Source organism: Chaetura pelagica, unplaced genomic scaffold, assembly GCF_000747805.2.
Source record: "Chaetura pelagica isolate M959 unplaced genomic scaffold, ChaPel_1.0 scaffold28, whole genome shotgun sequence".
NCBI lineage: Eukaryota > Metazoa > Chordata > Aves > Apodiformes > Apodidae > Chaetura > Chaetura pelagica.
Genome location: NW_009954303.1, coordinates 665369 through 677474, shown reverse-complemented (window position 1 = coordinate 677474; position 12106 = coordinate 665369). Strand labels below are relative to the sequence as shown.

Sequence of the window (12106 nt, the reverse complement as noted above, 5' to 3'; positions counted from 1 at the left end):
GGACAAGACCTGTAAGGAGTGGCTGATGGAACTGGTGCTGTTTAGTCTGAAGAAAAGGAAGCTCAGGGGAGGGAAATCTATCACTCTCTACAACTACCTGGGAGGAGGTTTTACAGAGGTGAGGGTCAGTCTCTTTTCCCAAGTAACAAGTGATTGCATGAGAGAAAACTGCCTCAAGTTGCACCAAGGCTGGTTTAGATTGGATATTAGGAAAATAATTATTCACCAAAAGGTTATCAAGCATTGAAACAGACTGCCCAGGGAAGTGGTTGAGTCACCATCCCTGTAGGTATTTCAGAGTTGTGTAGTTGTGGCACTTTGGTACATGGTTTAGTGGTCGACTTGGCAGTGTTAGGAATACTGTTGGACTTCTTGATCTTGAGGGTCTTTTCCAACCTGAATTATTTTATGATTCTAAGAGTCAGGGACTGGAAGCTGAAACTAGAAAATGTCACCTGAAATGAGTCATTATTCTGAAAGAGTTTACCAGCATGTGTGGCAGAATCTCATCACTTGGAAACTTAATTACGGTTAAATTGTTCTCCAAAGGTACTGTAGAGTATTTCTTTTGATCTGAGAGTAGTATTTTAAAAATGCCATCAGGACATACAGGCCTCTATAAAGTAGCAAAATAGAATACCAATAAAAGTAAAATAAAAATCAGAGTATCTCCTATTTACCAGATTCTTTAAGTTGTAGGACTACTCAGGAAAAAATCAAAACTGATCCTTTGCTGTAAAAGATACGGGATTGTTAGCAGACAAGTCTCCACTCTTCTATCTAGCAAACCTGGTCTTGTCCTTCCTGTGAGCTCTCTGACAGAGACAGTTGTCTCCGTGCTGCTGGACAGTGCTGAACAATTAACTTTTTTTCATACGTGAACTTGAGTAATAGCACAGTATTTCTATTTTGCTACATTTGGAGCTGGCTTCAGTAGATTTGTTTTGGTATGGGATTCCTTTTTCCCACTCTATGAGCTGGCAATGGAAGCTTTAATGATCAGCTGGCATCTATTCAAAAGGAAATATTTCTCCCAAACAAATACTGATAAATATAATATTAACAGATTTCAGTTCTTAATGATGTACAGATACAAATTTTTACTTAATGTAAAGTGTCAATACATGTGTTTGTCATCGAGCCAAATTGTCCATTAACTACTTAGCACCAGATAATTTATTTTTCTAAAGCTGCAAACAACTTCTTACCTCAAGTGTGCCTGGTCCTCCATTTATGAGTAAGCAAAGCACAGGTATCTCAATGCTACCTGTTCCTGTGAAATAGATGGTTTATTTTTTAAAAAGTTAACAGCTTTCACAAAAGTACTGTGTTTCTACCAGAACATGAGCTTGCAGAGTGCAGGTTATTGCATCAATGGAAGAGAGCAATGCTGACCTAGCAGATAGGCTCCTGGTCTAAGATTCAGGATGAAGGCACCTTTGCCTTGCACATCCTGTATGATCCCTGGCAAGCAGTCTGGTTTGTTCTCACCTCAGCATACCTCAGCTGCAAGATATGGATATTGGAACTTCTGTATGTCACAGCAATGTTGACTTCAAGTTATTTATTTACTGCAAGGTGATCAGATAGTGGGGTAATGGAGCTTCATGAGGGCGCAAGACAAGACTGTGGTGTTTTCAGAGGCAGCTATCATTCTTTACATTAGGATACAGTTAGATGTGAAAAGCTGTCCACCTGTCCCAAGTGTTATGTACATGCGTAACATGTGCAGAAAGGTGTGGTGGAATCCAGGACAAAAGCCTGATGATAAAAGGAGGATTTAAGAATGCCAAAAGGCTGACTATGTAGACCAGCAAGGGTGAGTCAAATAAGACTTCATAGGAACCATATACTCTTTGTTACTCTGCTTAAACAGCTTAAAATTTCATTCAGTACAGTGTAATGTCTTGGTTATTAACATAAATGCTGAAGAAATATTTAACTCATATCCCAGCAGCAGGGGATAAAAGTTGTAGGCATCCCTATCCTTGTTTCTAGATGGTTTATAGTCTAAATGCTGAACTCAGGCAAATTTTTTGTCTCCTTTGGGTTACAAACAGCCCCATCCAAACAGTAGCATCATGAGATTAATGCCTCTTTCAGTTGGAAGATAAAAGGCATTTGGTTCAAGCAATTTTTTTGATGTTTCCCTTTGTAGGTATCTCAGAGCAGTATACATCTTGCCACTTACTACTTGTTGGACCTGTTGTGAGATTACTATGGAGATAAGGTAGAACTGAGCTGTAGCTGGACATGACTGGCGAGTAACCTCATTTGTTTTAGTGAATGACGTAGCATGTCCATACCTCCTCTGTGAGGTGATGCTCTAGTTTGAAGAGTCACCTCTGTGATATGTTTATGGCTTCAAATATTCTTCATTTACCATAGATAAAACTTGGCCTGTGCATTCTGACTTCATGCTGGGAGGGTGAGAAGTTCTTAATTGCTAAGAATATTCAGCATATGAAAAATTTCCTCTGAGTGACTTCTAGTTTTGGGTTGTTTGGTTTTTTTTAAATAGGGAAATTCTGTGTGACCTTATTAAAGTCACATAGCTTTGCTCAGCTTGAATATAAATGAACTTGAATGAATGACATTGGTTTTGTTTATAGAAGATATGGCTGAATTCAGTACATTCCAGGGAAGTATTTGTCAAATGAATCAGCTTCTTTTGACATTGTTTCACTGAGATTTGTTCCATCAGACCTGGTATGCAAAGCAGAAGGAGGCTGCTTTCTAACTGTCAGCACTACAATCTCAGCCTACCATTACAGTCCACCTGTAGTCTTTCCTATCTTAGTCACCAGATAAGCATTCTTCAGACACATTAATGGTCTCAGGTACATCTATGCAACAATACTATGGGCTATGTAATTGAATATTCCATTGATACATACAAGTGTGAATAAATGAGCTCTCCCTTCTGTTTCAGCTGCGCTACCACCGCATGTTTTACAGAAACAAAGGAAAAGTGTCAGTAATTGTACTGGCACTACAACTGAATTCTTTCCGCAAACAGCAGTAGGAGACCTTCCCAGTACTCATTTCTCATTATAAACAAAGGTCACATAGATTTATCTGACCATTAGATGCTACATTTTTTTACCCAGGGTAAGATTTTATCCTGAAATATATATAGCTTAAAATATTTCTGAGGGCTTTGGAACAAGTCTTTTCTTCAGTGTGGGGGCAATTCAAGACTCTGTGTGCATGAGGGTATGAAAGTATACAACAATGAATATCCATCTCTTAGAGCCACTGGTTAGAGCACTTAAAGCTGGATTTATTTTCTATTTGTTGTGTTTTAAGACAATTTGAACTGTACTTTGAAGATCAGCTTTGAGCTATGTTTTAAGGAGATGTGATAAAAGTCAGGATTTTTGGTTCAAATAACAGCTTTCTCAACTTCAGAAGCCACCTTAGTCCTACCTCTTACATAATGTCAAATGTGTTTTCTTGATCTTGCCCACGTAGATGATTGACCAGTTTGAGAATTGGACTTGCCTTTGATAGGGCCAGGGGCTTACAAGTATCACTAATATGACTGTTGTGGAATTTTACATGCTTATATAGAGTCTCCTTACCACCGTATCCAGTACGCTGCTCTGAAATATGTTTTTCCAAGGTGAGGCGGAGCTTAGTGGTTCCATCTGGCTCATCTGGTGTCATGTGATCCACCAAAATGAAATGGGAATGGTTGTGGTCCAGGGAATGCAGTGGGCCTTGGATATTATCATTAGATTGGTAGTGTACAAGGCTTTCATTCTAGAGAGAGGAGAGATGTTAGAGTTCTCTGCAAAACATGGGGTTTTTTATGTTGTCTGCGCCATGACATAGCACACCACCTTTGAGTCACTTGACTAGACTGTTTGAAAAGGGTAGAGGAGGACATGTTTCTTCTGAAAGCTGCCAAATTTGACAGAACTGAAAGCTGAAGTCCCTGAAGTTTCCCTCTCAGGCTGTACAAAATATAGTGACATCAGTATTCTTCTCTGGAATGCAGACATTCATCCAGATGTTTTGGAAATTATTACTGGACAAATGGAAAGGGGCCATGACACCAAATAATTGTGGATGGAGCTGTAAGGTCTCAGAGGGCTAGTGTCCCAGCCATATAAACAGAGGTAAACCCTTTCATTTCATTGACTGGGTTGTATGAGGTCTAATGGTTATCGGAAACTGTATTCTAAAAGAACGTGTGACAGGCAGACTTTAGGAATTGCAATCTTATTATAATAGAATAGCAGGTTGAAAGGATCATCTGGTCCAACCATTCATGGCAAAAGCCATGAAAGGTCTAGACAAAATGTCCCAGCACCCTGTCCAGCCAAATATGAAAAGTGAAAAATGGTGAGGAATCGATCACTTCCCTGGGGAAATTATTCCAATGGCTGATAGTTCTGATTGTGAAAAAATTTCCTCTTGTGTTTAATTATAATCTCAGCAAGAGTAGCTTGTACCCATTGCCACTCATCTTTACCATGTCACTCCTTGTAAAAAAGGGAGTTTCCCTCTTCTTTGTAGCCACCCTTTAAATACTGGAACATAGTGATGAGGTCTTTCCTAAGCCTTCTTTTCTTATGGCTGAACAGAGTTCTCTCAGCCTTTTTTCACATGGCAGGCTTTCCAGTCCTTTGATCCTCTTTGTGGCCCTTCTCTGGATGCCCTCCAGCCTATCCACATAATTATATTTTTTATAGTGAGAACAAAAACAAAAATTCCAGGTGTGGCCTCACAGGTGCTGAGTGGGATGATGACTTTATCTCTGCTGGTGATGCCCTTGGTGATGCAACGCAGCATGCTGTTGGTTTTCTTTGCTGCAGCAGCACATTGTTATTATTTCCAAACTCAAATTGATCTGCTTGTCTACCAGGACCCTTAGGCCCCTTTCCAGATCCCAGCCTGTGCTGCTCTCCTGGGTTATGTATCCCAGGTTCAAGACCTCACTTTTGTGTTTGCTGAACTTGATAAAGTTCACTCTTCCAGCCTTCCAGATCTTCCTTTATTGTGGGTGAGGGGGTTTATAGATTGAAATTATTTGTTAATTTTGCATAAAATCACTGGGTAAAATAAAGCCCCTGTTGCAGTGTTTTGTTCCAAGGATTGTGCTACATATGATCTTCCATACATATACTTTTTGAACTCCCCCTACTTCCTTAACAAATTTTTCTTTCCCACAGTTGCACACCCACTCTGATATATCCTTCCTATCCATAAGCAAGGCTTTAAGTGCCTGGTTATTCTTTTTCATCTTCATAATCACTGTCCTATTGCAAGTGAGCCAGCTTAAAACAGTTGTTTAAAATCTGCATTTCCTTGTATCATGTCTGTTTCCAACTCCTGAAGCCTTTGAGTTGACAAGCAAAAGCCAGACTTGACTATTGTGGCTGGGCATTGCATTATTCCACTAATTTTGTGGACACAGACAGGTGTTAAAGCCTTTCTAGACATAGGAGTGTAACTATGCAAGTAAACTAGTTGTCATTAAGGTATGGCAGAGAGATTTATGTTCTGTTTTTAAGAGCCAGATTTTATATGGAGCTGGTTTTAATCTCAGGTTTTGGCAATGTCTGCTAGGAAGAGCATGTGCCCAGTTGAATCATGAGGAAGGTCAAACCCAGGAGTTGTCCAGGTTCTTCTCCACAGCCAAGTCTAAGGCTGATGGAGAGACAATGAATATATCACCAGGAGCTCATTGCAGCACTATGAATGCCTGAAAATACTAAGTAACCCAGGGGACAAGACCCTTCATACTACAGGTAGAACAGCTGAGCACACTGCATAACATGCCCCTAAGTGACTTTCTGAAATGAAGCTGCATACAGTCAAACTGGAGAAATCTACTTCAAAGCAAGGTGAAAAAAGGCTATTATCAGACATGTTCCTGTGGCTTCTTTTCCTATCAGCAGCTTTTGGCTGCTTTCCCTATCAGCAGCTCTGGGCAGAGTAGGAAGAAGAGAGGCTGTTCCAGAGGAAAAAGCAATACATTTCCATGTCCTTTACAAACTGCAAATGCCAAAAGTTTCTTTTGCCTCCTTCTCTCTTTCTCTCTCATTTGTTGGGGAAAGCTTCTTGACACAATTAGTTTGCCTTCAGATTTTGTTTTGACAGAGGGCGTGTCTATACTCTGCTGCCTTTTAACATTAAGTCTACTTGCCAAAGATCTGGCCTTTGATTAGGACCCAGCAGCACAACAACTGGCCCCCGGGGGATTTTCCTGTTTATTGTATAAAAAGGTGGAAGTGATCTTTCAATGATGTTTAAAGCACACCATTAACACAGAAGAGATGGGAAGGATCCACTGATTTCGGGGTTTGTTTTTGTTCTTGATAATGTGGATTGTTAGCTCTATTTTATACAACAAGCTGCTTGTGTTAGTGCCAAACAAAAAGAGAATTGGGTTTAGATCAACATCCCTGTCTATAGTTCCTTTGTCTTAAATTTACTGACTAAAATCCAGAATGTCTTTGGGTGGAAGCAGTGCCAGAAGTCATAGGGTCAGGAATGCTCTACATTAAATATTCCTCAACAAAGAATTCTGGCTCTAGTTAAGGGGAAGAAAGTCTAATGCAATAAAAAGACCAGTGCACTTGTTTGTTAGCTGCTGGTTGGTAAAATTCCAGATGCATTTTGATTTCTTAGCCTGGGAGGAAGGTGAAATAGCTAGTTCACACTTGCCAAAGCAACTTTCCTGAAGAAAAATCACAAATGCAGTGAATCTAATTCTTTTGTCTGAGGTCCTTTCAGACAACTTCAGCCACAAAAATAAAGTCTTGCAGCTAAACAGTTCCACCTTTAGAGCACACAGGTAGGAGTCCTTGGCAAAAAGGATGGAAAAAGGGGAAGCCAAAAGATAATAATTTATTGATATTGTTTGACAGTCTCCCAGCTGTTAGCTGGTACTTGTTAGCCTATCTGAGAAGGACTAGGTGTGAGTTCAAAGGGCAGTGTTTGACATTTGTTTCTTCGTTTCTGAAGGGAAATAAAATACCAAAAAGGAACTGTCATTCATTGTCATTACACACCTTCTGTTACAGTGTTCTGCTTTGGATGGACACTATATTCAGTGACAAGGTGGTCATGCCATATTTTTTTTTTCTTCACCACCTCCAGGTCAATACAGCATCAACTTGCTTTTTAGTTATTTGGATGTTGGTTTTTTTTGGTGGTGGTTTTTGTTTGTTTTGGGGGGTTTGTAATGGTTTTGTTTGCCTTTCCCCCCCCACAAACTTTGCTTGCTTTGACCGGAATTGTAAATTCTTTAGAGCTCCCAAAAACTAGACAAAATGCTGCATGGCTAGTATTTTTGGCCTGATGCATTGATAAGGTTTTGCATATTAGACACCTATTCAATGTCTATGTAAGAAAACTTGGTCTTGAAATATATAAGGCTTGTGTTGTACACTAGAAATATATACATATTACAGTATTTGTGAAATTGCTTAGAGTAAGTGCCTCTGCAGTAGGTGGACAAGGGGACAAATATTAAAGGGATCTCATCGTGCTTTTTTCTCCCCGACGTTCATCCTTGCCCTGGTGGCTGAGCTCGTGTCTCATGCTGCCACCTGCTGGATATTTGCGGAATTGCTGCCAAGTGTACTGAGCGCGCAGGGCAAAAGGTCATTAGGGTCTAGCAATTAATTCTTCCTTCTCTTTATTTCTGTTTGCCATCAAAACACTCCTTAATACCCACTTTTGTTCTGAAGTTAGATCAGCCTTGTTCTGCCTACTACTTCCAAGTTCTGCAAGGTGCAGCTGACTGCTGAATAACCCTGGCTCGTGAGTAGAAGAAGTGAAAAATACCTTTGTGCTGTCCAGAATTTCTCTGTGCTGAATTTTTCTGAGTGAAGTTATTCCTATGGCTGTCACTCTTACGTTGGACGAGGTACTAGCCAGTGCATGATCTCGAACTGCTTGCACTAAGTGTCTTGTTATTCCCACACGTAAAGCACTGGTAAAAATCCAGGCACCTGAAATTATTTTGTAAAAATATAATTGAACGTGTTTGTGTGCCAAGTAGCATTACTTACAGTACTGGATTTAAGGTTTTTTTAGCTCAGTAAACTGTTGATGGGTCTTGATGCACTATAACTTCTAGTATTAAATACATATGAAGTATGTAAGGCTTTAATAAGGAGAACAGGAAGAAGTGATATGCACAGGCTTCACATATAATGTGATCAAATGTTGTCATCTTTACTCTGATGTCAGTACACCCATCAGGAATGCTGTGTCCAGTCTAGAGTCACTTACTGCCTAAAGCTAAGCAGAAACATCACTATATCAAGCAGGTCTGATTGTCACACAAGGAAAAGCGAAGGAACAGGGTGGAAGTTGTTGGATTGAAGACTATGCAGTCCCATGCTGAAGATCTTGGGCATGATCTGCTTAATCTGGTGTTCTCTTTCTCTTGTTCTTATGAGTGTTGTAGAGTTAATTCTTCAGGAGAGTATGACTTACAGTAGTGCTGTAGTGACAAAGAATTTGGAGAACTCTGGGCAAGCAGCTAACCAGACTTTTTCAAATACAGAACATAAAGGAACTAAAGATCTTTATGCTCTCCAATCTTCAGTATAGAAGGGAGCTGAAGATAGAGAATGTCTGTGTGGTACAAAAGTACCAAAAATGGCTTTAATTACAAGAAGCAAAACTGTTAAGTCTTGTCTGAACCAGTGAAGCTAAATTAAGAGCTTGTTGTGAAATGCTTACAGATATTTTTATTCCCATTTTGAGGGTATTTTCATAAAGCTATGAAGGAAAATTCATCTTATATGAAAACCACTCCCATGGATGTTCCTAGATGTTGATCTGTTTGGTTTTATTTTTAAATGCTTTTTACTACTCTTGTCATTCCTGTGAACAGCCAGGGAGAAAGTGAGCTGACATATTTTCTGCTATGTGTTAGACATTACCAAGGTCTCTTCATTTAAGCCTGAGTCCAATCATAGGCTGTTTTACTAACAAAATCTGTTTGACTCATATTTGAAGAAAACAGTCTTTAAAAAAAATATTATTTTGTAACACAATTCTGAGCAGTGGCTAAAAAGTGGGAATAGAGAAAACAAGAATTCTTGGGTTTGATCTAAATTCACTGCTGTTGAAGTCAAATTGCCATGCTATTAAGAATTATTTTACTATGGCACTGAAGAGAGACAATGTATTTGGTCTCATCTCATGCTATCTTTCTAGTGTGATCCCTGAGTGAATAACTGTGGGTAATTTTACACTTCAGGAATGGTTGCCCAGAGTAATTAAGTCTAAAATTACTTTTTTTTTTTTTTTTCTGATACAATAATATTCATTTTCAAAGCTATTTAAATACAAGTTGTAGGCTGCATTCAGCATGGCTGTGAACATCCAAAAATAATCATGTGAGCAGACCCCTTGACATTAAAAGACCACTAGATGCTAGGTGTGAGAATCCACTAGGAACATAAATTTTCTTTAACATCTAAAGCACTGACCTGTGCTTTGAGCTGCCTTTGTAAGACCTTTTTTTAAGGTGTCCCGTAGCCAAGGCTTCATCTGGAAATTTTCTTCTTCCCCTACTAAAGAGACAACCAAATTGGGAGCTGGTAGCTTCCATTTATTGAGCAGAACTTCAAATATAATTCCAGGATGAATAGTAGACGGCACCTTCATAAACTTGAACAAACAAAACAAAATAATGCTGAGTAACAATGGGACAGTAGGATACAGTTGAGTTATTTTTCATTGTGAATGCAGAGGGAAACTTATAATCAACTTGGTTATTTAAGAAAAATTTATCTGAGCAAGACCTAACAGAGAATTTAAATACTAGGATGAATTTAGCAGGCTTCTGTATAATTGTCAGCACATTCTTGGGGTCAGTTCCAGGGGTTAATTCTATGTTGCAGACTGCTTTAACTTTCACACTGCTATTCCTCTTGAACTGCCTTCAGTACTATGGCAGTCTAGCAAAGCCAGCATATTTCCTGGGTGTTTGTTGTTTCTGCACTAGCTGAAATATTTACCTGATTTTATGTCTATTTTTCAAAAAACTTGTTACATGAATCTAGCTTCTTTCTGTTCTGTGTCTATTTTGTCTTTGTGCTTAAGATTTCATGATGAAACAAAGTCTTCAGGCATATTTCTGATCCTAGGAATTTCTTCTCCTCTAGCACTAATGTATGCAAAGGAGGTGAGGAGGTGGGTCTGTCCATCTACATCCTTTGCTTCATATTAGCAGAACAGAGGGAGGATTTTAAGGAGAGTCTTGAAAAGGCTCAAAAGTATATTTAAAATGTTGAAATCCCTAGTAATTGATTTTTGACAGAAAGAGGTTAAAACAAGGAAATAAATTAAGGAAGCTGGACATGTGTTTGTATTTTTGTGTTGTTTGGGTTTTTGTTTTTGGTGGGGGTTTTTTTGTGTTGGTTGTTTTTTTTAAGGAAGAAGTGATCCAGCTGTACTTTTAGCATGTCAGTGCAAGTCAAGAAATTGATTTCTGTATATTAATAGGCCTTATTTTAAATAAGATTCAGGAAGGTATGGCCCTTACTTTGAGTGCAACGTGGGGCCTCGCATTGTGGCACATTGACCCGCACTCTTATAATCTCTGCATGTTGAGATGATGAGAACTAACAGCTGAACAACAGCAAAAGTGTTTCAAGTTTAAAACTCCTCAGTGCTGTACCTTTCCACGTTTCTTCCCAGAAGCTGTGAAGTCTATTTCTCCTATGCAGTATGGCAGCTCTCTTTTGAAATCTTCCTCTTTGTCACTGCTGCAGAGCTTGGTTTCTATTTCTTCCATTGTATTTGTAAGGGGATCACCAGTAGACAGAGCTGTTCTCTGAGATGATAGAAAACTGGAAAATAAGAAGCTGCTTAAAATGGAGAGGCCATAAAAATCCATTTATTTACATCTATCTGAGCTTTTAGCCAAATATTTTACTCTTTTACTATTGTATCAGTCAGCAAAAATTGGAGATGTTTGCACCAAATGTTGGACATTATATACAGGAGGAGGCAACCTCCATACCAGAGCTATGTAACTGCAGATAGAAAAGGGCATGAAGGACTAAGGCTCTCTCAGCTCTCATTAAGCAGAAAGGAAGCTGAGTTGCAAGGTGAAAGAGCCTGCAATCTGTCCAAAATCACATGGGGCATCTCAAAGCCCAAAGAAAGACCTGATTCTACAGGAGAGAGAGAGAAGCCTCAGCCACAAATTGTTGCAAGCAAGAGTAGAGCTTTGTGTCAGTGGGTGTCTGACTCACAGTTTCTTGATGTTGTTATGCATCATGCTACTTTAACTTATGTTATCCAACATGAATGCTAAAGAACTAAGTGATGACATTGTATTTGTCTGAAGATAACTTCAGGAGAGGTTTACTCTCTGCTGTAGGAACAGGCTATTTATTCATAGGCTGAAGTATTTAAGGCCAAGTTCAAAAAGTTAAAAAAGGCAGGTGGTTTTCTCTCTACGTGGCTACGGGAATGATGGTGACTAATCTGTCATAGGGCAAAGGTCAAATAACAAGAGCTGTTCTTCTGCATTACATGAGGCACTGAAAAGGTCTGCTTGCTTTTCCTACATTCCACTTTGGCTAAACTGATATAATGAAGATTTCAAAAACACATACTTTGATTTGTATGCCTTATTTTGTTTCTTTTCAAAACAAAAACAATGAAATAGCTCTCTCCCCTTTGCCTTCCTTTGCATATTCAGGTACATATTCAGTCCTTTGAAAAAATTCCTGTGATAGTAAGTCAGCAATGGTACTGAACCCTAAAATAATCTCTATGTCCTAGTTCAAGACATTTGCCGTGGACCAAAAGTGGGTCAAACTAGCAAGTCTCTTGTGGGTCTATTAGGATGCTCCAGTAGAGGGAGCAAGCCCTCCAGCTGTTCTGGGAGCCTGTATCCTGGCTGCTTCACCACTGCTGCCTTTGTATTTTCTTCTCTTCCTTTATGTTTTCTGTGAAAATGTTGTTTGGAGTTGCCTTGTTCTCCTATCTGCCTCTGAAGAGCAGTTATGGACCTTCTCATTATGTGTTTCCTGTACAGCTATTCCACACCTCTGTACCCACCCCCAAACTTCTGTCAGAGTTTGCTATTTTAAAGATATTGTTCACATTCTTCCCC

General features: G+C 39.3%; 1 protein-coding gene across 1 annotated transcript in view; it reads right to left on the bottom strand.

Annotated features, from left to right (window-relative positions):
- The window catches only part of TRPM5 (transient receptor potential cation channel, subfamily M, member 5), a 39460-nt gene extending 28686 nt beyond the window's left edge, over positions 1-10774 (bottom strand). Inside the window, exons 1-5 of the mRNA XM_010003899.1 lie at positions 10658-10774; positions 9465-9645; positions 7804-7970; positions 3585-3765; positions 1209-1273 (exon numbers count right to left, since the gene is read on the bottom strand). Of these exons, the coding sequence (XP_010002201.1) occupies positions 1209-1273; positions 3585-3765; positions 7804-7970; positions 9465-9645; positions 10658-10774 (711 nt within the window). The remainder of the gene's footprint in view (positions 1-1208; positions 1274-3584; positions 3766-7803; positions 7971-9464; positions 9646-10657) is intronic.
- Positions 10775-12106: the final 1332 nt, after the last annotated feature.